Here is a 26448-nt window from a genome sequence, read left to right as displayed (position 1 = left end):
TCCACCAGCTTCATGTGTCAGTCTTCAGTCAGGATTAGCCAGTAAGAGAAAGTGACTGTTCCACATTTATAACTACATATATTTATATTTCAGTGTAGGTATTTTAGTTTGCCTGAAATGGGAATATTTGCATCTGTGGAAAATACAATGCTTTAAAACTAATGAACAAAAATCTAGTTTATTTCCTAACTCTCATAGTTTTTTTTATTATTATTAATTATTAAAACTAGAGGCCTCTTGCAATCCAGGACCCCTCAAGGAATATTGGAGAGCTAGTTTCAGCCTAATCCCCACAGGCCAGGCCGAGGGACCCCACCGGTGCACAAATATGTGCACTGGGCCTTTAGTATGCATATAAGATCTTTGGTTAAACTCTTCCAACCCTCCCTACCCCTCCACTCTTCCCTCTGAGATTCATCAGTCTGGTCCATGTTTCCATGCCTGTGGTTTCTGCTCCTGCTTTGAGTGCCTGCCTGGTGGTCAGTGCACATCAAAGTCACCAGACAGTTGGCTGGTTGGCCAGTCAGCCTGTTGCTTAGACTTTTATATACATAGATAATTTACTGGATGAAAACTAGTAACACATTCCTCTACCACTTGTGGACATGGTGGTATAAATGTTTTGTATATTCTATATCACTTAATTCTAACAATAACCATATGAGGTCAATTTTGTCACCTGGAGATAAATTAATGTGTTTAATATTTCACAGGATGCTAATAGTAGTTCACAATATAAACCCCAAATCTGTCTGTATTTGTCAGAGTCAAAATAGGAAATAGAAAAACTACACAGTAATTTGAGCAGGTAAAGTTTAAGAATTGCTAATTATGATAGGGATTAGAATAATTATGATTGGCTACTAAGGATAAAAAGAATCATAGGAATTGAGAAGCGCTGACATAGGAAGTGGCCACTATTTCTAGGTCAGAGGCAGAGTACCTACAGAAAAAAACAAATTTTAACGAGTGCCCCTTCCCTCATGCGGATTGAAAAGTCCTGGGTTCGATTCTGGTCAAGGGCATGTATCTTGGTTGTGGGCACATCCCCAGTGGGGGGGGGGGTGTGTGCAGGGGGCAGCTGATCGATGTTTCTCTCTCATCGATATTTCTAACTCTATCTCTCTCCTTCCTCTCTGTAAAAAAATCAATTATATATATGTATATATATATATATAGACTCCCAGGGAAGCCACTTTCTGGAGTTCTGGGGAAACTGTCTAGAGGAAGATGTCACAATATAGAACCCACTGGGAACTCATTCATGGGGAAGGTTTGCACCAGAGAACTCACTAGGAAGTTCCCAAAATGTGTATGTAGGGAGTCCTCAGTGGAGTCAGGTGACATGGCCAGAAGCTACCCTGCACGGCTGCCCACTGTCCACTGTAGGAGCAGGCTGGGGGAGCACCCAGCACCAGAAAGAGCCCTTCATTCTCTACTTGATATTATCCTCCAAAGAAGATGTTTAAAATTGTGCCATATGACAAGGGATAAATGTCCTAGTCTCACAAGCAGGACAATGAAGGTGGATGTGGAGTGAGGCAATATGGTAAAATCTGTCATACTGCTTACCAACAAACCTTTTCTTTTTTTTGTTAATCCTCACCTGAGGATATTTTTCCATTGATTTTTAGGGAGAGTGGAAGAGAAAGGGAAGGACAGAGAGAAACATCAGTGTGAGAAAAATACATTGGTTGGTTGCCACTTACACATGCCCTGGCCAGGGCCTGGCCAGGGAGGAGCCCACAGCCAAGGTATGTGCCCTTGACCGGAATTGAATCTGGGACTCTTTAATATGCAGGTTGATGCTCTATCCACTGAGCCAAAACAGCCAGATCAAAACTACTTTCTTTTTTTATTGGATTTTTTTGAATTTTTATTGATTTCAGAGAGGAAGGGAGAGGGAGAGAGATAGAAACATCAATGAAGAGAGAGAATCATTAATTGTCTGCCTCCTGCATGCCCCCACACTGGGGATTGAGCCCATAACCCAGTCATGTGGCCTTGATTGGAATAAAAACTGGGGCCCTTCAGTCTGTAGGCCGACACTCTATCCACTGAGCCAAACCAGCTAGGGCCAAAACTATTTTCTTAATAATTCAATTATTATGTTTTACTGCCTTTATTTATGTGCCACAAAATATATTTAATAAAATAAATGGAAATGAAAAGGAAGGAAGGGAAGGAAGGAAGGAAGGAAGGAAGGAAGGAAGGAAGGAAGAAAAGAAGGAAGAAAAGAAGGAAGAAAAGAAGGAAGAAAAGAAGGAAGGAAGATACAACAGAAATATTCATGGAGATTCACATCAGTTCTTATTTTCCTTTAAATGTTTCTAGGTTAATCACATTGAATACACTATTCATGAGCCTGCCTTGTTGAATTTTAGGACAGTGGCTTATCAAATAAATTACACACTGAAATTATAAACTGGAGGCCCAAGGGCCATACACCAGAGATTATTTCAGTCTATTTAAACTATTTTTTAATTCTAGTTTCCTCATCTACTTGTTAATGCAGGCCATGTTTGGTTGACAAGCGTTTGTTTACAAATAAGAGCTTCTTTGATAATTCAAATTTTAATTGTGCATCATTTACAGACTAAAATACTTAGGCAAGTTATTTAATTTATCTGGGGCTGAAATTCTTCATGTGAAATGGAAATTATTATAATAGGATATAACTTATAGATTTACTTTAAAATTATATGTGATAATGTTTTAAAGCATTTGGAAAACTCCTTAGAATATAGTAAGTGCTATATAAATATTTGTATATGTATTACTAGATCACAGCCTAAGAATATTAATTCTTTTAGCAATTTCAGTTTATAGAACTCTACATTTACTCAACATTTTTTCTTAGTTAATTGGATTTCATTGTTTAATGGCAATTACAAAATATATATGGTTATGCTATAGTACATAGAATATAAATGCTGTTCATTGGTATCATACTTTTTTCTATAGCTACTAGTAAAACTGCTTTAACTGATAGTGTTTGAAGATGCTTTTAGTAAACCCCTTCTTAATTTTTTTGAGGAATTATCTGAACAGTAAGGTTTTTGGTAAAGTATCTTTGACTGTAGAAAACCCATGTTGTTAACATAATCATTCACACTTAAATTATTAAATAGCTTTAATTTGTATCCCTTAAAAGAATCATGTTAGGCATTTTGTACGAATGTCTAAAAAATTAATATTACCCCTCTTTTTTTTTATAGATGACCGTGAAAAATATTCTGAAATTGTCAAGAAGTCCAATGCAATTGAAATGTTATTTACACTTTATCCTCCTCAAGGTGCCCATGTGAAAGATAATAGGCGAGTTAAGTCAACTTGGCTAAGACCCACAATAGATGGGGAAGAAGGCTACAAATATATAGGTAAGATACTGAACCATATTATTTCCTTTTATAGTGAAAAAGATGATTCTTTATACAACTCTAATTTGTCACTTAGATAATGTGAGGTGATACATACTCCGTATTACATATTCTCTTTAGTTCTTAGGTATTATACCTGCATTTTAAAAAGTGGTTGCTTCATACTTTGATTCCTCCAGTAGAATAATGGAACCATACTGTGTTCATCTATTCACCGGATGATTGAACACTTGAATTGTTGTTTTAAAGTGATTCTACAAGGAAAGTTGCTATTAACATTCACATATTGAACTTTGTATAGAAATAGCTTTGCTTTCCTCTTCATTAAACTGTTTTTCTGAAGTGGTTATAACATTTCATATTCTTCCTCAGCAGAATTGTGAGAGTTGCATTAGCTCCTCAGCTCCATCAGTACTGGGATAAATCAGTCCCTCTAATTTAGTCCTTGAAATAGCTATGAATTGGTGTTCCATTGTGATTTAATTTGCATTTTTCTCATTAACATTAAGCATCCCTCCATGTATTTGTCATTTATAAATATTCTTTAGTGAAGTGACTGTTCAAATTTTTATCAAATGTTGAGATTTCTTTAATCATAATTGTCAAAAGCTGAAAACAGCACAGATATTCTCCAACTAGTGAATGGATAATCAAAGCTTGTGACATATGTACAATGAAATACTTCTCAGCAATGAAAAGGAATGAACTATTGATATATACAACAACATGGATGCATGTTAAATACATCACATCCTGTGAAAGGAGCCTAGCTCAAAAGCTACATATTGATTCCATTTCAGTGACACTTTGGAAGAAGTAAAACTGTAAGGCTAGGTGGAGGTAGGCAAAGAGTGGGAAAATGGGGGACATTTGTAATTGTGTAATAGTATCAACAATAAAAACAAACAGATATCAGGCCCTGGCTGCATTGCTCAGTTGATTGGAACATGGTTTTGTGTACCTAAAGGTGGCAGATTCAATTCCTGGTCAAGGCACATATGTAGATTGTGGATTCGATCCCTGGTCAGGGTATGTACGGGAGACAATTGATCAATGTTTTCTCCCCTCCTTTCCCCTTTCCTCCCCTCCCCTCCCCTTCCTACTCTCCCTTCCTCTCTTCTCTCTTCTCTCTCTCTCTCTTTCTCTCTCTCTCTCTCTCTCTCTCTCTCTCTCTCTCTCTCTCTCTCTCTCTCTCTCACACACACACACACACACACACACACACACACACACACAAATCAGTAAGCATATTCTTGGGTGAGGATATATATATACAGTGATCAACCCTGTGATTACCAGGACTTAGGCTAGTGGGAGGGTTTGACTATAAAGAGAGAGCAGAGAGGGTTCTTAGGTTAGTGAAACTGTTTTGTATCTTTATCATGGAAGTATTACATGACTCTTGACTAAAAATTAATCAAAACAAACTATGTACCAAAAAGAGTGACTATTACTGTGAACAAAATTTTTAAAAATCAATACAAAATAGAGAAAATAATATATATGAATAGAAAACAAGTAAAATAAAAAGTTGCCCCGTTATTTATTAGTCATAGGGAAATGTAAATTAAACCGCAGTGGGATACCACTACACACCTACAGTAATGCTGAAATGAAGACGACAACAACACAGCGTGTTGACAGGGATGTGTAGCAATTGAAATTCTAATGTTTGCCATTGCAAATGCAAAATGGTAAAAAAACAAACAAACAAACAACAACAACAAAAAAACACTTTGCAAACTAGTTTGACACTTTCATAAGAAGTAAAATATATACCTTTTATATGACCCAGCCCTAGCACTCCTAGAAATTTGCCCAAGAGGAAAGAAAGTATGTGTCCATACAAATACTTATGCATGAGTATTTGTAGATACATTTTTGTTAAAAAAAACAACAAAAAACAAAAACAAAAAAACAAGCCAAAAACAACTCAAATACCCACCTACAGGTGAAAGGATAAACAAATTGTGACATATCCATGCAAAATACTATTCAATAATATAAAATAACAGACTATTGACACTATTGATATACATATAACATGGCTGAATCTCAAAAGAATTATGCTGAAAGAGGCCATATTTGCTTTTTTAAAAAAGAAGTGCAAGTGCATAATTCTTTTTACATAAAAATTTAGAAAAGACAAACAAATTAAACCATGTGACAGAAACACATTTGTGGATATCTGGGAATGGGGTTAGGGAGTAGAAGTGAGACCTGATGAATTCTAAAATGTGGGGGTAACAAATATTTATTATTTTGATTGTAGTGATGGTTTCATGGATGCACACATATATCAACATTCATTAAATTATCTACTAGAAATATATGCAGTTTTCATGTGAACTTTAATAGAATAATAAAAATAGAGCTAAAATTTAAATTTAAATGTCCAAGATAGTGAAATATGTATTTTGAAATATGGTCAGGGCACATACCTAGATTGTGGATTCAGGTCTTGGTCGGGGTATGTAAAGACAACTGATCAATGTTTTTTCTCTCACATCAATGTCTTTTTCTCTCTGCAAGTATTTTTTCTTTAAATATTTTATTGATTTTGTACAGAGAGGAAGGGAGAGAGATAGAGAGTTAGAAACATCAATGAGAGAGAGTCATCGATCAGCTGCCTCTTGCACACCCCCTACTGGGGATATGCCCGCAACCAAGGTACATGCCCTCGACCGGAATCGAACCTGGGACCTTTCAGTCCCCAAGCCGACGCTCTGTCCATTGAGCCAAACCGGTCTTGGGTCTCTGCAAGTATTTTTTCAAGATAATCTCTCTTTGAGTTTTAAAACAAGTATTTTATTTATTTATTTGTTTATTTGTTTATTTATTAAATCTCTATTGTTGAAAGTATTATGTATGCCTCCTTTCTCTCCCTTTCCCCTCCCCCCGTACTGATTTTTTCCTAGCTTTCCAGCCTGCCTCCACCACCTGCCCCTGGCCTCCGCCACACTGTTGTCTGGATCCATGGGTCCATGCAACCTCTTTGGTTGAGCTCTTCCCACCTTCTACCTACCCCTGTCCTCCCTTTTGGCAAATCTGTATTTTGATAATATTTTTGCAAGATGATTTCTCCTTAAGTTTTAAAACCAGCATTTTAGAACTTACTACAGAGTCACAAATTTAATGCACTCTTATTGGGCCAGTAAATATAAAGTATATTTAAGTGCTCAGTTCTAATAGCTAACCTAGAAGAGGGGGGAAAGAAAGCAAGGAAATTGTGAAAATGAATGTCGCAGTCCTTAGGTTCTGTAAAATGAATCAATACTCTGGTTGCAACTATTTTCTCTTTGCAATTTTCTACCTGAAAATTACCAGAACATAAGCTGTATCATTTTTTAAAAGTTGTGTTCACTGTTGAGAGCCTCTTTGTGAACATTTGGTTTGAATAAAATAAATACAAAGCCTCTATGCAAGTGGCATTACATTGTGACTTGAGGACTCCCTCTTTGGAGGGTTTAAACTTATCTTTTCCCTTCTTAGCAAGTGACCACCTTTTTGAATTACAGTTGTTATTAAATTGACTGATAAGAGAGTTTGCAGCATTTGCCTTGTGAAAGATCAGTCTGTTACACAGAGTGCTTTCTGAAACTCAGTTACTCCTTGACTATAGCGTTTTAGTGAAGATAGCTCTGGGAATTTATTATGTGTTCCAACATTAGTACTCCACAATGTAGGGCCTCCTGTTTATTGATTTCACTCTGTAGATTAGAGATGTATCATCAGCAAGAACTGAGTAGTTAATAGAGTTACTGAATGCTCTCTTAATGGCATGAGTTGCTAACAACTTATATAGTTTTAGGGCCAGCCATACTGTAAAAAATATTCAGTAAATTCCATAATCCCTAGCACAGTAGCTTGAATATAACTGGAATGCTGCAATCATCATTTCAAATTGGTTGATAGGCACAAAGTTTTTCTTCTGAATCATAATTTTATCATATCATCTTAAACACCCACAATATAAAAAAAATATTTTAGATATTTTTTTCCAGGAACATAGGTCTTGTCAAACTTATTTTTGGAAAGGCTATCATGGGAAGCTCATCTTTTAACTTGTCTTTGGTTATCCTTCCTTATCAGTTGTCTTCCCTTGAGTTTCCCGGTTTTCTGTCTTGTCCAAAATACACTGACCTTGTTTCTCTCCTTCATAAAGTTTTTGTGATTTTGGTGGATTTTTTAATCTGGAAGCTTTAGATAATATTAAAGAACTCCTGGAATTGTAATGGGAATACCTTGAAAGGGGTAGGTCACTGAAACAAGTTTGGCTGAGTAGATAGAGCATCGACCTGCGGACTGAAAGGTCCCAGGTTTGATTCAGGAAAGGGGCAGGTACCTTGGTTGCTGGCACATCCCATTAGGGGGTGTGCAGGAGGTGACCACTCGGTATTTCTCATTGATGTTTCTAGCTCTCTAACCCTCTCCCTTCCTCTCTGTGAAAAATCAATAATATATATATATATTTTAAAAATATATGGGTAGGTCAGCCATTATCTTTCAATGGAATCATTGAGGGAATACACATGAATGATTGAATTATTTAAACTAATGATCCATTCTTAACTGAAACCATGTTATTGTAAGGTTTTCTAATTTGTCCAGATCCTGAATAATGAGAATAGACCTCTAATTTTCTAGCACTTATTTTTCATATATCATTTACTTGATATAGTAAATTTTATCTACCTTTATAATATATGGTTATTTAATTTATGTAATTAATACTGGACCTGCTTTCCTGGCCTATCACTGTTTTGTTGCCCGTTAAAAAAAGTACAATATGTCTTTTAATGACATTGCCTTTATTCTGCTGCTTTCCGGCCAGAGCTGATATGCATTAGTCAAATGATAATCCCATCTTTAAAAATTGGCAATTTTGCAATTCTCCTTGACAGTCAAGACTAATATTTGATGGTCTCCTCTCTTAGAATTTTCTACTTTGCAGTATAAGACTTTCTTTTCTTATATAGCATTCATTACAGTTGTAAATTTTTCATAATCCACAAAATAAAGGATATGCATTGATTAATAAGAATCTGTCTTTTCTCTAAAATTGATCACTTAGAATATTATTCCTCAGAAGCCCTCTTTCTAATCCTTAAAGTCTTTGGAATTTCTCTCTAAGTATTTTTGAAAATAGCTCATTTCTTTAAAGCCATGGAACTCAAAATAAGATATGGTAATTAAATATAACTGCCAGCAGCCTCCTCTTACATGTTCTGTAAGGTCCCTGTGATTTTCTTTGTTAAGAGCAAATTATGTGATTGTGTTTGTATAAGTGTAATTGCTGGTGGGAAAAGGTCATTTGATTTTTAGATGGTTCAGTTGTTTAAACTTTTTACTATTCAGTATACTCACAGGAATCATCTGAAAGATAAAGTTGAATAGTATATTTTATCTGGATAATGTTTTCAACTATGGTCAAGTTATTGAAAATGCTAATCAAGCAAGTCTTTCTCACTTAATGGAGAGGATGTGTTCTGTGAGAGGGCCATGTTTTCTTGGACTTCAATGATAGAATCAGTGTGTATCCCACTTCGCCAGCCCCAGTTTCACCAAGCAGGTTGGAAGTACCGAGGAAGAAGATGCAGCATCCCATCTAAATATAAGTTACAGGAAATGTGAGTTGCACATTTACATTAAATAATAAACCACTCAGTATTTTACTGCTGAGCTTTGTAAAATGAAAAGTGTGAAAATATTTTATTATTTAACCTCTGCATCTGTTTATTCAATAAGCATTGAGTGTCTACTATATGCTTGTCAAAAAATTTTTGAGAAACAAGTAAAGCTTAATTTCTGCCTTAGAAATGTTCATAATTTGTCAGGTCTAAAGCACTATCATGGTTTCGGGTCAATCAATCCTATTGGACACTCCTATTGGTCTATGGGTCAAATAGAATTCTCCCAAATGAGTGTCTTTAAAAGGAAGAACATCCCTAAATGACAAGGGATGATAACAACACTCAATTTGTGAAATCAAAAACTAAAAACTGAATTTAGCAAGGGTTATGCTGGTTAAACAGTTTATCTGAGCCAAGTAAGCTGTTGATATTATATAGGGTTTTGGGGAAGAGTCATAGCCAGCCTACAGTATGGCCCCAATGTTCTGTGCATCTTGGTACTCATGCTTTTGTAGGAATCATGAACATTGTATCAGGGTTGGTCTTTGTTTCAAAAAAAAAAAAAAAAAGTACAATGGTAACAATAGTATGTCACTTCTGAGGATAGGCCAGCAAGACCAGGCAGAAAGCTTGGCTTCCTCCATTGCCGGGAAAACCCAAGCCTCCCTCCTGCTCCTGTGGTTGTAGCCATCTTGGTTGGATTTATTTGCATATTCGCTCCTGATTGGCTTATGGGTATAGGGGAGTGATTGTTAATTTGCATATTCCTCGTTTATTAGATAGGGTAGAACACATCTTTATCCAATCATTTGTTGGTGAACACTTAAGTTACTTCCATGTCTTAGCTAACGCTGCAATGAATATGGGGGATACATATTTATATATTTCTGAGTTAGTGTTTTCATTTTCTTTGGATAAATACTCAGAAGTGGAATTGCTGGAACATGTTGTAATTCTGTTTTTATGTTCTTGAGGTAGTTCCATACTGTTTTCCATAGTAGCTGAACCAATTTACATAGTACATAGGCTTTGCTTTGCTCAACATTTATTCCAACACTTGTTTTTTTCTTCACTTTTTGATGCTTGCCATTTTGACAGCTATGAATCGATATCTTATTGTGGCTTTGATTTGAACTCCCTGATGATTAGTGATTTTGAGAACCTTCTGTCTACCAGTTGACCATCTGTGTGTCTTCTTTGGAAAAATGTCTATTTATACCCACCTACCCATTTTTAAGTTGAAGTTTTATTGAGTTGTATGTATTTTTTATAAACTTTAGATATTAACCCTTATCAGATATATGTTTTGCATTTTTTAAATCTTATTTGTAGATTTCTTTTTCCTTTTGTTGATGGTTTCCTTTGCTGTGCAGAATCTATTTAGTCTGATGTACTCCTATTTGTTTACTTTTTCTTTTGTTGCCATTGCTTTTGGTGTCAAATCATTACTGAGACCTATGGCAAGGAGTTTTCTCCCTATGTTTTCTTCTAGGAGTTTTAGTGTTTCAAGTCTTATATTCAACTCTTTAATTCATTTTGAGTTAATATTTGTGTATTGTATTGTATAAGTGAGTGGTCCAGTTTCATTATTTCGCATATGTCTCTCCGTCTTCCCCAACACAATTTCCCATTGCATATTTTTTGGCTCCTTTGTTATAATTACTTGTTATAAATAACCTATATGTATAGGTTATTTTCTAGTTTCTCTATTCTGTTCCACTGAACTATAAGTTTTTATGAAATATCATACTGTTTTGATTATATAGCTTTGTAATAGAGTTTGAAATCAGGAAGTGTGATGCCTTTAGCTTTGTTTTTCTGCAATATTGTTTTGGTTATTTGGGGTCTTTTGTGGGGGACTCCTTTTAAGACAATGGTTTTATAAAGTGTAATAAATTGGTGAAAGAGTATACAATGACAAGAATAACAAAATAGTATACATTTCTATATGTGTAGAATGAGTACATAAAATACATGTTATTTTCATTTCTCATTTATATATATACAAGAGGCCCAGTGCTTATAATTAGTGCACTGAATGGGGGTGTCCCTCAGCTCAGCCTGCACCCTCTCCAATCTGGAATCTCTTGGGGGATGTCCCCCTCACAATCCAGGACTGCTGGCTCCCAACCACTCACCTGCCTGACTGAATGATTGCCCCTAACCACTTCTGCCTGCCAGCCTGATCATCCACTAACCATTCTCCTGCCAGCCTGATCATCCCCTAACCATTCTCCTGACAGACTGATCGATGCCTAACTGCTCCCCTGCCTGCCTAATCACCCCAACTGCCCTCCCCAGCTGGCCTGGCCACCCCTAACTACTCTTCCCTGCTGGCCTAATCACCCACAACTGCCCTCCCCTGCTGACTATCTTGTGACCACATGAAGGCATCCATCTTGTGTGAGGGTGTGATGGTCAATTTACATATCGCCTCTTTATTATATAGGATAAAAGGATATATGATTTACAATTTTATAAAATTCATATATGTAGTTTTGCATATTATATAACATTTCTTAGTATTTACTATTATTGTTATGTTGGTAAAATGACATAGTTAACATAAAGTTAAGACTGTTATAAGACTAAGGGTATACATTTTATGTGATTTTCTCATTTTACATAATCTATATGACATATGCTATTATAGAACTCATTTTGGAAAGGAATCTGAGAAAGGCTAAATAACTTGTCTAAGGTCATCCAGCTATTGGAGTGGTGCTACCAGGATTTCAGCTCAGATATTCTGCAATTAGAGCAAGTACTTACCATCTTATTCTATACTACAATAAATATGGTAATTTATTTATAATAATCCAGAAAACATTAAATTATAATAAACATTCTTTCAGAATTCAGTCAAGTGTGTATAACAATTTATCTTAATGAAATAATACCTATATATTTATGTATTGTACAATTACAGCATTGTGATTACTTCAAATGTCAAAACAATGTAAATTCCCAGTAATAGGAGGCTGGTTAATTAATTATGATTTATAAATAATATGGGATTCTATGTGACTATTAAAATTATATTTTGGGTATTTACTTTTAGCGAAATTTAGAAAATATATTTTAATGAAAAAAAGGTTATAAATATCATGTGTATATATTCACGTAGTTGCAGAAATGAATATAGATAGGAATTTACAAATTTTAATCTATACATTTTGGGAACCCATGTAATCCTATATAATAAAAACCCAGTGACTGAATGGTGGAATGACCGGAATAATAGGTTGACCAGTCGCTACAATACCCACTGGCCAGACCAGACTCTATGACATACACTGACTACCATGGGGCAGGCACTCGATGCAGGAGCTTCCCTTGGTGGTCAGTGCGTCCTGCAGTGGGAATGCCACTCAGATGACTGGGATAAGTGGTGCTCTCAGTGGAAGCAGGTGCTCAGAGGGCAGGTCCTCAGCCGCTTGGCTGACCACGACGCTTCCACAGCGGGCCGATCCCCATAGGCCAAGCCCCCTACCAGTGCACATATCCTGTGCACCAGGCCTCTAGTTTCTTTATCTGTTTTAGTGTGTCTGATTTTTATCATTTTCTATACATTGTACACATTTTACTATACATTTCCTATTTAATAATAATAAAAAGACAAGAGACTTGGTTATTTTGAAATTCCATGTGTCTACCATATTCTTTAATTTAAAAATAAAAAGTTATATCTAATTTTATATTGTTTGTTATATAAGTTTATTTTTTATATTATTTACTTTAATTTTGCTGTGCTAATTAGAATGAAAAATATTTGTCATATCAAAATATAGCTTTTCAAAATAGAAGTCAATGAGCTATTTTATAATTTTATTTTTCAAAACTATCTAAAATGATTTTACATTTAAAACTATATTTCAGATGTGAAAATATAATATTTTTAAAATATCTCTTTCTCTGCTAGTTCTATAAACTTTTGAGAACATATTTTATTTAATTATCCTTATTCCTTATTTGTTTCATGAATGTATATATGAAGTATTACAATAGCCCTTAAGCCATTTTTTTATATTAAAAATAAATACTTTCTTTCATCTTTAATGTATTAAAGTTATTTTTGTTTATTCTCTCTGTATTTCTTCAAAGATTGCTGTAATATGATATGGCCATAATATAGTATGTCGCAGTACTTTAACATTTTCATTTTTTAATTTAATAAACAAAATATAAGTTAGCCATAATGGAAGCAAAAGTTCAAGGCAGGATTAGAGCATTTTTTTCAGTTACTCTACAAATTTTTATTATTGAGTGCCTGTGTTCAGAGCACTGTGTTAGACATGAGGAGGATTCACAAGTGAATAAAGCAGCTTTCCTCTCTTGTGTGTATGATTTGGGCTGGGGAAATGAAGCATATGCATAATTAACTACAATAGAAGACATAAAGTGATGAGTGATGTAAAACCAGCGCATACTGAGTTCTTAGTTGCTCTGCTAAGCAGTCTTGAGAGCCAGGGCATAGAAAGGGCTTTGAAGAGAAAAGAGCATGACCACTCCAGACATCTTCACAGAACTGGGAGGCCGCCTCTGAATTATTTCATGCTTGCAGGAAAACAGTCCCCTCAACTAAAGCATTCTCAGTATGCACAAACAGAACTAGCCCTTCTAATATAATAATTAAAAATAGTGACTTGTTTAAGTAGTAAACACAATTTTGTTATATAGTAATCAATGACAGTATCTTATACATTGATATTTTATGAATAAACTTAATGTAAAGGTGGATTATAGAAAAGTTGTATAATTGTAAAAAAGGAAAATATTATTGAGAATTTACTTTTTTTAAGACAACCAGTTACCATCTTGGCATATTTTTTTTTCTAGTATTTTGTAAAATTACATGTAACTGGAATAGTTAAGCTCTGAAAGCAACTTTATATATCATTTTGCTCAGTCCCCTTTTTACTTGTCCAGGGAGCCAGCTCTGATGTATTAGAAACTGACCATTTGAAATGAAGATCAGAAGGCACCGAGGCACACTTAGCTGGCTCAGGGTTGCAGCCTTAGTTAATTATAACTGTTGTGATGATTCAAGTTCAAAGTATTATTAGGCAAATCCCCTCTCCCGCTCCCTTCCGCCCCCCACCACCCCACACTCCCACCACCATACATACACACATGCTTCCCAAATCATCCCGTTTTTGTTTTGTTTTCTTATGAAATGTAAATTTTCTGGGCAAAGTAAGTACTACTACACCTGTCTTTTACTAGGCTTTATTTTTCTTTTTGTTTTCCTTAAGCTATAAATATCCTTTGAATCTTTCTGAAGAAAAACCTTAAAGAAACATACTCCTTCCCCCTTTAGCTCTCCCCTGGGAGGAGAGGTGAGGCAAAGGCCTGAGCTCCGGCTGCCTGGCCCTGCACGTTCTCACTGCCGGTGGACACAGTGGCTTCCAACCTCTTTGGAAAGCTCTCACCACTCCAGTCAATCCTGCTTTGCAGGGCTATTTTAAGTTCAATTTCTTTTCTTTTCCAATGACACATATTAAATAGTAGGAAATCATACCTCATCATAAAGCCACATAAAATAAAAACTGATCCTTATTAGATGTACATTGTGTTTAAGCTGAAAACTATTTCATACCCCTGGGGAGGATGATAATTTTCCCCCCTCAAGATGGAAGTATAATGTTTTCACAATACTTTGGAATTTTTATAATTGTCCTCTGTTTTATTTGACTGCCACTTAAGTCAGAACATTTGATAATTGTAGGGAGCTGATAGGACTTTCTATTAAAGGTATTCATTATGTTAATCTCAGTTCAAATATAGTTTGCCCGAATTCTGTTTTGATTATATAATATTAGAATAAATTAACCAGTTAAGTAAGCTCACCCTGGAGGGCAGAGAGCATTTTAAATGCCTTACAAGTACGTAAATCATGCACTACTGAAACAGGAATTGTCTTTTCTCCTTAAAGCTTTTAAAATTTGGAACATAGGTAATTTCATATAAATACAAATGTGATTTCATATAAATACAGATATTGTAGACTTAAATTCAACTAATGAATAAGATTGATTAGCTTTTAACTGTTAGTATAGTATGAGAAAGTAGTGGCTGATGAATTTTAAAAAATTGTAAAGGCTCCCAGGTTTCATTCGGTCTGCAAATACTTAGATATTAGACTTATTTAAGAAATAAATTGAGAGCTGTTTGTCCAAAAACAGTTATCTTTGTGGCATGTTGCAAATAATAGAACTCCTCCAATAATAACTGTATTTCCTTAATTCATGAATAGGAAAGGCTCCGTGATCATGACTCCCACTATATGTTTTTAAACACACACATTACAGTACTTATACACAATTATTTGGATATTAATGCCTGTATATTAAATACAGATACAATATTTTTATTGATAACTTAGGTGGTGATAATCAATAAAATGTGGGGGTTTTTTGGGGGGGAGGACATTGTTAGTTCTTATGGGCTAAAATCAATGTTATAATTTATTGACTATTTTTCCTAAAAAGAATGCAATATTTGCTCATTAACAAAAATTACTTAAAATTAGAAAAGAAGAAAATTTATATGTTTAATAAATAATTGAGTTCATAAGATCACTAAAAGTATGCCACTAAGATATAACTACCATTGACATATTGCTCTATTTTTTATGTTTTAATTTTTTTAACATAATTGTAATAATAGGGTATACAAAAGTAAACACACAATATTTTAAAATCAGTTTTTCTGATCATAAAAGTAATGCATGCCATTGTGGAAAATTTAGAAATGCAAGTAAATTTTACAAAATCTTTACAATATCCACTTCCTACAAATAAAGTCTGTTAATTTTTGTGTATATTTTATCAATTATGTGATGAATTATAAGACAGTTTGCTATCGATATATGCTAGCAAAGTTAAAGATCTGTGTATATTGATATTCATCATAGTTAATCCAGAAATAGTTACAAATCTGAATAAAAGATACTTTAGAAAACAATCGAAATATACTATTAACAATGGGACAATTTAATAATCTTTCTTTATTAAATAACTGTGATTTGGGTCATTCTATATGAATCTAATAGATGCAGATGTGTATCAATAACAATTTTCTATAAAGAATATAACTAATTTGTTTCTCTATGATTTTCTGCTTACGTTAAAGGGGGAAAAAATAATGAAACTCCTAGTACTTTATCCAACTGTGTATATAGTTTAGACATTTAATGAAGTTCTGGAAGATAACAGAACTTTTTATTGGCTTTGGTAGGCTCTTATGTATATGAGGAATGATCCTCACTTATCCCACAAACCCAAATTACTATTCATATGCTTCCACAGTACTCAAGTTTCTATTCTGGCTAACTTCAAAGTGCCTTCAATAATGATAATAAAAAAAGATAGAGAGGAAATAAGCAATGTTTTCTTAGCATTTGACATCTGAACATATACCCAGTACCTTCGAACTGCCTCACTTAAAGGGCAAATCACCAGAGAGGAGAAGTAAGGCATCTCTCTTCTCAAAGCAGAGAAGGGATGACTCACTCGTACAACTTCAGACTTTGGCTCTAACAGGTTTTATGTGCTAATCTGCAACACATCCATCAAAAGTATTCACCGTGGTGTACAATAAATTATGCTTCTAATTAAATGTCAGTGGAGTTAAGCTAACAGAGTGAATCAGCACCCAGAAATACCTTCCGTTAGGACCAGTTCCCTTAGAACTGAAGTGCCTCAGAATACTAGTAACTAGGCTGTGCAGTGTCCTGTCTTACTGGAATGTAAATTCACTGCCGTTCTGATATGACATGAAGAGATAAAAACCCATGTGTAAGGAGAGGAACACTGAAGTATGAATTTCCTGGGAATCTGTCCTCCAAATTCTAGGGAGAGTCCTACATAATCTTAGCAGTTATTAATCTGGCAAGAATTGTATCTAAAACAAAATAGATCCAGAGACATAGAAGCATGAAACAGAGTCTAGAATCTAGAGGAAAGGCAGGCATGGGTGGGTGGGAGGGAAAAGATCAACCAAAGAACTTCTATACATACTAGTGGCCCACTGCACAAAATTTGTGCATGCGGGGGTGTCCCTCAGCCAGCCTGCACCCTCTCCAATCTGGGATACATCAGGGGATGTGCACCTGCCGTTTAGGCTCAATTCCTATGGGATCGGGCCTAAACTGGCAGCCAGACATCCCATTCGAAATCCGGGACTGCAGACTCCTAACCACTCACCTGCCTGCTTGCCTGATTGCCCTTAACCACTCTGCCTGCCAGCCTGATCTACTCCAACTGCCCCCCCCCCCCCCCAGCTGGCCTGCTTGTCCCCAACTCCTCCCCACCCCTCCTGCCAGCCAGCTCACCCCCAACTGCCCTACCTTGCTGGCCTGATCGCCTCTAACTGTCTGCCTTGGCCCCACCACTATGGCTTTGTCCTGAAGGATGTCCAGAAGGTTTCCCGGAAGGGTCTCCTGATCTAATTAACTTATTACCCTTTTATTAGTATAGATATGCATAACCATGGACACAGACGATAGGGTGATGAAGGCTTGGGGCAGAGATGGGGGTTGTCTAGAAGAGGTAAATGGGGGAAAGGGGGCAAGGAGAGAAAGGGACATATACACTGATTGGCCAGATTATTATGCGTTCAGAGATCATCATAATCTGGCCACTCAGTGTATAATACTTTCAACAATAAATAGTTAATTTAAAAATAAATTGTAGATTAAAGGATGTGACATTTCCTGATACAGGGGAAGCATCAAAATCTAAAGACAAAGTTCAGGCTGTATAAATATTCTAACACATCATCCAACTTGATCCTCCTTGAGTTTGGGTTCCAAACTGAATAAGGAAAAACGCACTATACTACAACTCTTCCATGCTTGAGTTTTTATTACTCGTTCTATCTGCTAAAGTCTGTCTAAAATAATTCGAAAAGCCTTAGCTAGTTTTACTCAGTGGATACAGGAGAATGAAAGGTCCCAAGTTCAATGCCTGTCAAGGGCACATGTTGGGCTTAAAGGCTGGATCTCCAGAAGAGGGTGAACAGAAGGCAGACAATCATGATTCTCTCTCCTCATTGATGTTTCTATCTCTCTCCCTTCCTCTCTGAAATTAATAAAAATATATTTTAAAATAAATAAAATAATTCAAAAATTACTGAAGTTCTCACATACTTGTGAAAGTGTTTATGTTCCCTTCATAAAACTAGAAAGCATATGAGATTCTTGGGTCAAAATCTTTTCCCTCAAAAGCCTGTAGCAATTCCTAAGTCATCTTACAAAAGTAGGTTTACAGTTCATATGAAATATAATATAATAATACAAGAATAAACTCTGTGTTTTGTGTTCTCACAACTGCAAACCTACTTTGCCCACCTTGTATTTAGACAACTTTTATAAATTTTCAACATATACAAAAAGAGAATAGCCTAATGCACCTCATTATACAGCTTTATTATTATCAGCATTTTTATTTTTTTATTTTTTAGTGTTCCTTGCTCTCTCCACTTTCTCCATTCTTATTCGTCACATTATTTCTAGCATTGTCCATTTAAAGTCTCTTAATGACTTTCTTTTTTTTACGTCTAATGTTCTGCTTTCCACAAAGTAAAAATGGTCTTTAACCATGTAAATCAGATCATGCCATTCCTATACAAAAATCTCCATGCTTTCTTATTAAATTTAAAAATGCAAGATGCTGCCGAAACCGGTTTGGCTCAGTGGATAGAGCATCGGTCTGTGGACTGAAGGGTCCCAGGTTCGATTCTGGTCAAGGGCATGTACATGGTTTCGGGCACATCCTCCGTACGGGGTGTGCAGGAGGCAGCTGGTCGATGTTTCTCTCTCATCGATGTTTCTGGCTCTCTATTCCTCTTAATTACTCTCTGTAAAAATCAATAAAATATATATATTTTTTAAAAATGCAAGATTCTTATCATGGTCTAACAGGCCTTTCTGATCTGCAATTGACCTGCCTCTCTCATCACATCACACCATTCACCCCACCCTCATGAACTCCTTTCTTTTCACCTCCATAAAGATTATACCACCTCAAGCCTTTACGCTACGTGTTTTCTCCTCATATGAAGCTCTGCTCCAAGGTCATTTGAACTGAGATCTAGATATCAAGAAAAACCAGGCTTTTCTTGATATCTAGATCTCAGTTCAAATGTCACCTTTTAAGAAAGTTTTCCTAAACCACCCCCCTCCCAATAAAAAATGTTCGCCCCAACCCTTCCAGTCCCTCTCCAAGCATAACCATCTGTTTGCTCTCATCATGGACCCTATAATCATCTAAAATTATTTCTCTGTTTATGATCCAACTCTTATTTCAAGAACTATGGCTCCTGACCTGGCTGGTGTGGCTCAGTTAGTTGGAGCATCCTCCTGTACGCCAAAAGTTGGCACATTCCATTCCTGGTCAGGTCACATTTCCAGGTTATAGGTTTGATTCCCTGTTGAGGCAATTGTGGGAGGCAACCAATGGATATTTCTCTCTCTAAAGTCAATTAAAAAAAAGAAAGAAAAGAACTATGGCTCCATGACAGTTGAAATCGTGTCCCTATGTTCACAGCTGCATCCTCCATCTCTAGCTGAGTGGTTCTCAGCTCTGGTTACACATTGGAATCACCTGGGTGGTACTGAATGCAGCCTGTTGTGGGGTATGGGCATAATTCATTTTATTTTCAGACCTCCCAATGGCTTCTAAGGCATAATAGGGATTGAGAAACACTGCCTTATGAAAATGTCTGGCACATGTAAGGTACTCAGGAACTCAGTGACCTTTTTATTTGAACAAATGAAGGAGGACTTGGCTTCTACTTTCTAGATGCCATGTGCCAAATTTTCTAAAAAATTTACTTTGAATGCCGCAATAGATAATTTGTCAGGAATCTGTTATTCTTCTGAATCTCTATGCTCACTCAATTATCTGATTAGGAAGCTTCTCAACTAAACTTATCAGAAAACTTTTGCCTAGTCCAGTAATCTTACTGCCCATCTCTCTAATTTATTGAGCAAATGAGTTTGTGAACAGCTTTGCAGAATTCCCTACAATTCTGCCTACTATCTTACACAACTCAGAATGGAAAATGTTAGTCCCTTTCCTGATTTTTTTTTTTTTCTGGTGTGGTTACAATATATGAGTAGATACAGGATTAAGATAGCTGTTAAGTTGGGAAATTTAGAAAAGCACATTTGCTGTTGAAATAAATCAGAAGCTAGGAAGCAGAATAACATCATTCCTTTTTCTAGCAAGGACAGGTCTTCTGCTTCTGCTGTCCTTGTGCTCATTTGCATTTATTATGTGATGCAAAAAAGCATGAAAAACACACTGGCCATTGTGACTATTTCAATAACACTGAGGTAAGAGATATATTGAAAGACAGATAGACAGCTATCAATAGACATTTTTTCATACTGCTATAAAGAAAACAAGAGGTTAAGGAAATTGTGTCCCTCTCAAGATTCCAGTTTATGGTAGAATCCCTTTCATAATGTGGTGTCATCAATTATAAAGAATGATGAGCAAGAAATGGTGATTGAGCTTTCTTTACAATCCAATGACTGCAATGTAATTTTTCTAGGTAACCTCAAAACTTCAAGCATTCAAGGCTGTTTCCTGCATGCATTTTTAAGTCTGATGAAAATGTAGCATGATGGCATTTTAATTTGAAGTATCCATTGCTTTTTCCAATATAATTGACGTTTTTAGAAGTCATGTGAAATGAATTAATTTTCAACCAGTTACAAACATTGCTACAAAATATAAGTGGAAAAAATAGAATTATAAAAAAGCAGATATGTAAAGTCCACAATATAAAATATAATCTTATGATATTTGATACAAGTTATTTCTACGGAATCTATGGAACATTTTTATTCTTGCTTCAATAATTCTGATATTTGTAGTTTTTTCTCCTGTATCTATTGTCCTATGAGACCATGAACATTTTTATCTATTTTATTAAAATTTATAATTGAAACTTCTGATTATTCTATAAATATAAGAAAAAAATCTTAAATGGCACTATTGATATTAGAGGGATTATTTTTATTTATAAAGATGAATATTAAATATTAATTACATATTTTAGAAGTATCTTTAAATATAGTAAATTCTAATGAGTATTTTAAAAGGGAAAGGGGAAAATAAAATGATTAATTTGTATATAAAAAGAATAATGGACACACGTCTTGTACCTCAATGATCGTTTATTTCATGAATCTATGGTTCTTCGTATGCATTTTCACAAGCTTGTGTATTTCTTTGTCAACACTATGTTTCCATTATATTGTGACTATTCCTTTGTCAACACTATGTTTCCCTTATATTGGACAGACCATGAATCAGAGACTAAAATTCAGACCCCAGCATTATTATATAACACAGAAAAACTATTACAGTGAAAGCAAATCGTGTTTTCTGGATATAATTTGAGGTATCAGTTTTGGACAAAATCATCCTTTGTGATAAAGACACAGTAGTATTGGTTGAGTACTTTAGTGATATTCAGAATTGATTTGAGCTTTATATCCTTAAGTAGTTGGAAGAATTGAGAATGTTTTGAATTTCATCATTAATTGCTCCTTAGACCTTCCTTAGGAAAACATTCATTTTATAAGATAGGGCTTGATAAGGTAGGGCAGGAGTTTTAAATATGAGAAAAATAAAAAGAATTACTATGTGTGGTATTCATCATCTTTTAAAAATGTGCATATTTTCAATCATTGACTTGCAGGCAAGACTTTGCTTTCATACTAGAGCTAGAAAATGTTTTTATAATGTGCCTGGAGGAAAATTCTTTGTTATGCCTTCACTGAACACTCATTAATTTTGTAACAGAAGAGGGGAGTTGATAGCAATTTTGCACCTATCTGCAGATGTATGAAATGTTTAGTCATTTTAAGGTATGAAAATCTCACTTGTCAACATTTCACTGAATTTAATGAAACTGCTTAGTTTCTATAAGGATAATTTAGTGTTTAGTAATCACGGGCATTGAAATTCTCTGTAATGAGGCTGATTTAAAAATGTTAGCATGTAAATAATCTATATTTCTATTTTAAAATATTTTTGAAACAGAAAAATACAGAGGCTGATATAAAGAGCCACTTATTCACTAAAAATTTTATATACTTCTTATTTTTTTTATTTCTCTCTATTTCATGTCTTTCTCTTTCCTTAACAAGGTCTCAATTTAAAGCCTGTGGAGGTAGAGTTCCCTGAGGAACTGTGTAGATATGGTTCCGAGTAGCTCTGGCAGATGGATAGCTGGAGCCTCAGCGTTGTCCTGGCACTTCCATTCCTCACCCACAGGGGATCTAGTCCAGCGTGGCCCTTGGTCTGTGCTACAGGTTTAAACCAGGTTCTTAGCTCTTCGGCTCCAGCGACGGAGGCTTCATCTCATCTTCTTGACTAACAGTTTCCTTTTTTAATGGATTCTCTTCACTTCTTCTGGAGAGAGTCTCTCATTTTTGTTTGTTTGTTTTATTTTTAAACTATGCTATCATTGATTTGAGAGAGAGAGAGAGAGGAAGGGAGAGGGAGAGAGAGAAACATTGATTGGCCGCCTCCAGCACACACCCTACTGGGAATCGAGCCCCCAACCCTGGCATGTGCCCTGACCAGAAATCAAATGGTGACCTGGGATGATGCTCAACCAACTGAGCCATTTCAGCTAGAGCCCTGAGTTAGTCTCTTGGGAAAAAAAAAAAAAAAAAAGAAAAGAAAAGAAAGAAAAGAAAAAAATAAGAAAAAAATTAAGGTATATATGATATATAAGAAGAAATATAAAATACTTCATTCCCTTGTTTATGAGGCTCTCTTGAATTTTCATTGTCTAAGGAAGTAATTTCTAAACTCGGATGCATAGACCAAGAATGATATATTCTTGGGTAGGAGAAGAAATTGCAGGAGCTAGATATTATTTTTTTATATTGTACTTTTGAAATTAGTCCTTTTAATGTGTGTTTTATAATGTGCACATACATTTCTCTATACATAGATACATATGCATATACTGGGGATTCTTGCTAATAGAGATACACACTGAGAGACTATAGAAACCACTGGCTTAGAGAACAAATTCAAGCTCCTTCATACTCTGACCCCAACACTTTTCTCTCCATCTCACAAGCTGTTGTTTTCCTAACTCCTAATGACTCCGAACTTTTTAACTTTTCCTGGACCTGCTTCAGCATAGGTTCCTGCTTACAGAAAACCCTGTTCTCTTGATTGGAAACCCCCTTCACATATATCAACTAAATCAGATGGCACATGGTATGAAACATTAATATTTTTTCAATCACTTCATACCTGAGTTCCCACAGTCCTTTGCTAAGACACTCTGAAAACATGTGACACAATACATTATATTTAGATGTACATATAGCTGTTCTTCATATTCTATTTTTAAATACATGAGGGGGATTCATTAATTATTCATTTTTATATCCACAGTACCTACTCACTGTTTGGTACATCAAGGTATTCAATAAATACTTCTAAATAAGTGAATATAAATGTAGGCCTGGATTACTGCTGCTTAAAACCAACACTAAGGCAAATCAATACTGTATATGGCTTTAAATTTAGTCAGTGTACAATGACTCAGTGAAGATTTATAATGCAATGTAAGAGGAAGGTGCCATTTGGGAGGGCTCTAGGTATCCACAGTTGGACTTTCAATGGTCAAAAATGCATATTATAAATTAAATATTCTGATGGAGGAAACCTCACTAGTCTGGTTATTTTTGAGTCTTGAGAAATGTCTTAGGCCTAGGGTGACCTGCACCTGCATTTTCTCTTTTGTCATAGAACTAAAAGACACAATTTTTAGACTGTAATATCTGCTGTGGCCACCTCCATTGCATTACTATTCTATTAATCAAGTAGAGTTGCAGATTGACTAGCTAAAAATTTATATCTGTGTATACATTTATATATATGAGGTAAATTATACATTAATTAAGGTATATATGATATATAAGAAGAAATATAAAATATATGAAGTTATCTATAAAAGAAATCTGTGTAGTTTAATTATAATAGCAATGATAAATTTGATTTAACTAGTTGAATCCTTGAGACCTGAATTAGAGAACAATAGGACAATCTGGATTCAATCTCACCTACATCACTACTAAAATAAATTGTGTTTTCTTGGATAATTTATTTACTTTTTTCTTTTATCAGTTTTATTATCTCTAAAATAAAAAGTTTGAAAAGAGTATTTTGTGAATGGAATAATATAAGATATTTAAGTAACATTACATAGAGGCTCATAAAAATACCAAATTGTTAGCTACTCTTCTTATTCTACTAACTAATAAACATAACTACTATTTTAACCTAATAGAACAGATCTTAAGGTGATCTGGGACTATATTAATCTAATGAAAATAATCTCACAAATTTCTTTACTTTTTAAAATAAATTGTATTTTTCTCTATGGTTAAGACATGTTTTACTTGTTTCAGTCTCTGTTGAAGCTGCCACATAAATTTCCATCCCAAAATACAAGTGTGTTCATAAATACAAATCATCTAAAAGAAGGTTTGACACATAGTGAGCACTGAAAAAAGTGTTAGGTATAATTAACTTTTCTACTGACAGATTTTAACCTATTTTCCATGACCACAATATGTATTAAAATACAAACATACTTTGAACTGTTAAACAATTATGTTTTCTTCAAAACAACTGTACTGAACAGAATCTGTATTTTGTTTAAAAACACAGGAAAATATTAATCATTTTTAAAATGACATTTGAAAAACATATTGTAGGGGGAAAACTGCTACTAAATACTCCATTGAAAGTGAAATATTGAGGAGACATAGATTTTATAAATTTAATTGGCTATTACAGTAGAAGTGCTACTTTGCAAATTTTAATGAGCTTCAATTTCTTTGAAAAGATCGTTATTATAAACAAGACACCCATATCCATGGCAACAGGGCGGATACCACTTAGTTTTTCAAAACATACTAAGTAATTGTTTTTTCCCCCCATTTTCCCCATAATTTAAAACACCAATAAAAAAGAGTTTTGCTCATTTGTTCACCAGGATATTTTAGATAATTCCAACAGAAAAAATTAAAACGGGTGACTAAATCAATAAAGTCCCCTCTGTTGCACGGTTGAGAATAGGTCCTTAGTCTACAGGAACTATTGTCCAGCAGTAAGATAGCTTCAAGATGTCAATTAAAGCCACAACATTTCCATTTCATCACATTTTCCTATATAAAGATAAAAGTCAGACTTCTCTAAATTTAGGGTACATATTGATATAATTGAAAATGGCTCTTTTACAGTGAAGATATAGGAGCAATTTGACCGCTTAAAAAAATATATTGTGAATGCTACTGTTAATATCCTTGGTTTTGATATAAAAATGTAAACTTTCCATGACCAACTGGTTGTTTTATAAATTACAAAATGATTATAAATTACATAATTTATAATATATATAAATGTAAATTTGACTTTTAAATATTATGCTATATATATCAAATATACTATGATATATAATATAGAAATAGTCTATCTGAAAATATTCTTAGTATCTATCCATCCATCCATCCACTTATCTATCATATACCTTTAGAACTTCCCTACAAAAGGGAAAGCCTATTTAATAATTTAAGGCCATATTTCATGCTATATAAATGTAGCACTATAAACGGTGGTAGTTAATACTGTGATTTCAAGGAGTGCTAGGGTGAAAAAAGCATTTTTGTGCCTTGTAGCTCTGCAGAACTGGGCCCTTTGGAGGACTGTGATGTGGAGTGTGAGCAGGGCCAGCCCGCAGGGGAGGCACAGCCCCATGAGACGCTATTGCACTGCCTTCTTGCCCTCTGCGTGCTGCTTCTCTACTAGGGAGGTGTGTTCTTCTTTTAGAAAAAGGGTAGAGGGCTTTTATAAACAGGAGGAGGGAAGAACATGAACATTTCCAGGTTCCCAGATCAATAAGCAACATTCGGAGCTATTCAGAGCTATTCACAAGCCCTTTAACACATTATTCTTTTTTCTTTTTCTTTCTTTTATTTTATAAGGAACAGCTACACTCTGCCACCACACAAATTTCTAATTGACTTCAAAAAGGAATTTTGTGAATAAATATATATTAAAAAAAAGTTTTATACCATCTTTTGTTCTATTATTTCCCTTTGGCCCTCACAAAATGGAACAAAAGCAGCCCCATGATTTTTACTTTGTCTGATGCCAGAATGATAATTGCCAGACTATTTGCCACATCCTATGACTCAGTGTGCATCGTGGAGAATGCCAGAATGTCTGAGCGGAGACCATTTTAGTGTGGGCCATGGATTTCTGGGCTTTGGAGTGACTGGCAGGGCTGACAGTCTGACCCCTGCCAGGGCTTTCCATATTTCAATCACATGCGCCTCCTTGGACTCATCCTAGAGTCATTTGTAATGTCCTCAGAGGCCCCAT

The 26448-nt window shown here is 35.0% G+C and overlaps 1 protein-coding gene across 1 annotated transcript in view; it reads left to right on the top strand.

Moving 5' to 3' along the window:
* Positions 1-26448, top strand: part of LOC118711317 (IQ domain-containing protein M-like) — a 123590-nt gene that overhangs the window by 64064 nt on the left and 33078 nt on the right. Inside the window, exon 5 of the mRNA XM_036424339.1 lies at positions 3219-3380. Within this exon, the coding sequence (XP_036280232.1) occupies positions 3219-3380 (162 nt within the window). The remainder of the gene's footprint in view (positions 1-3218; positions 3381-26448) is intronic.

This window comes from Pipistrellus kuhlii, unplaced genomic scaffold (genome assembly GCF_014108245.1).
Source record: "Pipistrellus kuhlii isolate mPipKuh1 unplaced genomic scaffold, mPipKuh1.p scaffold_m20_p_8, whole genome shotgun sequence".
In the NCBI taxonomy this organism is placed as follows: Eukaryota; Metazoa; Chordata; class Mammalia; order Chiroptera; family Vespertilionidae; genus Pipistrellus; species Pipistrellus kuhlii.
Note: the sequence above shows the minus strand (reverse complement) of the source record. Positions and strands in the feature narration are given on the sequence as shown.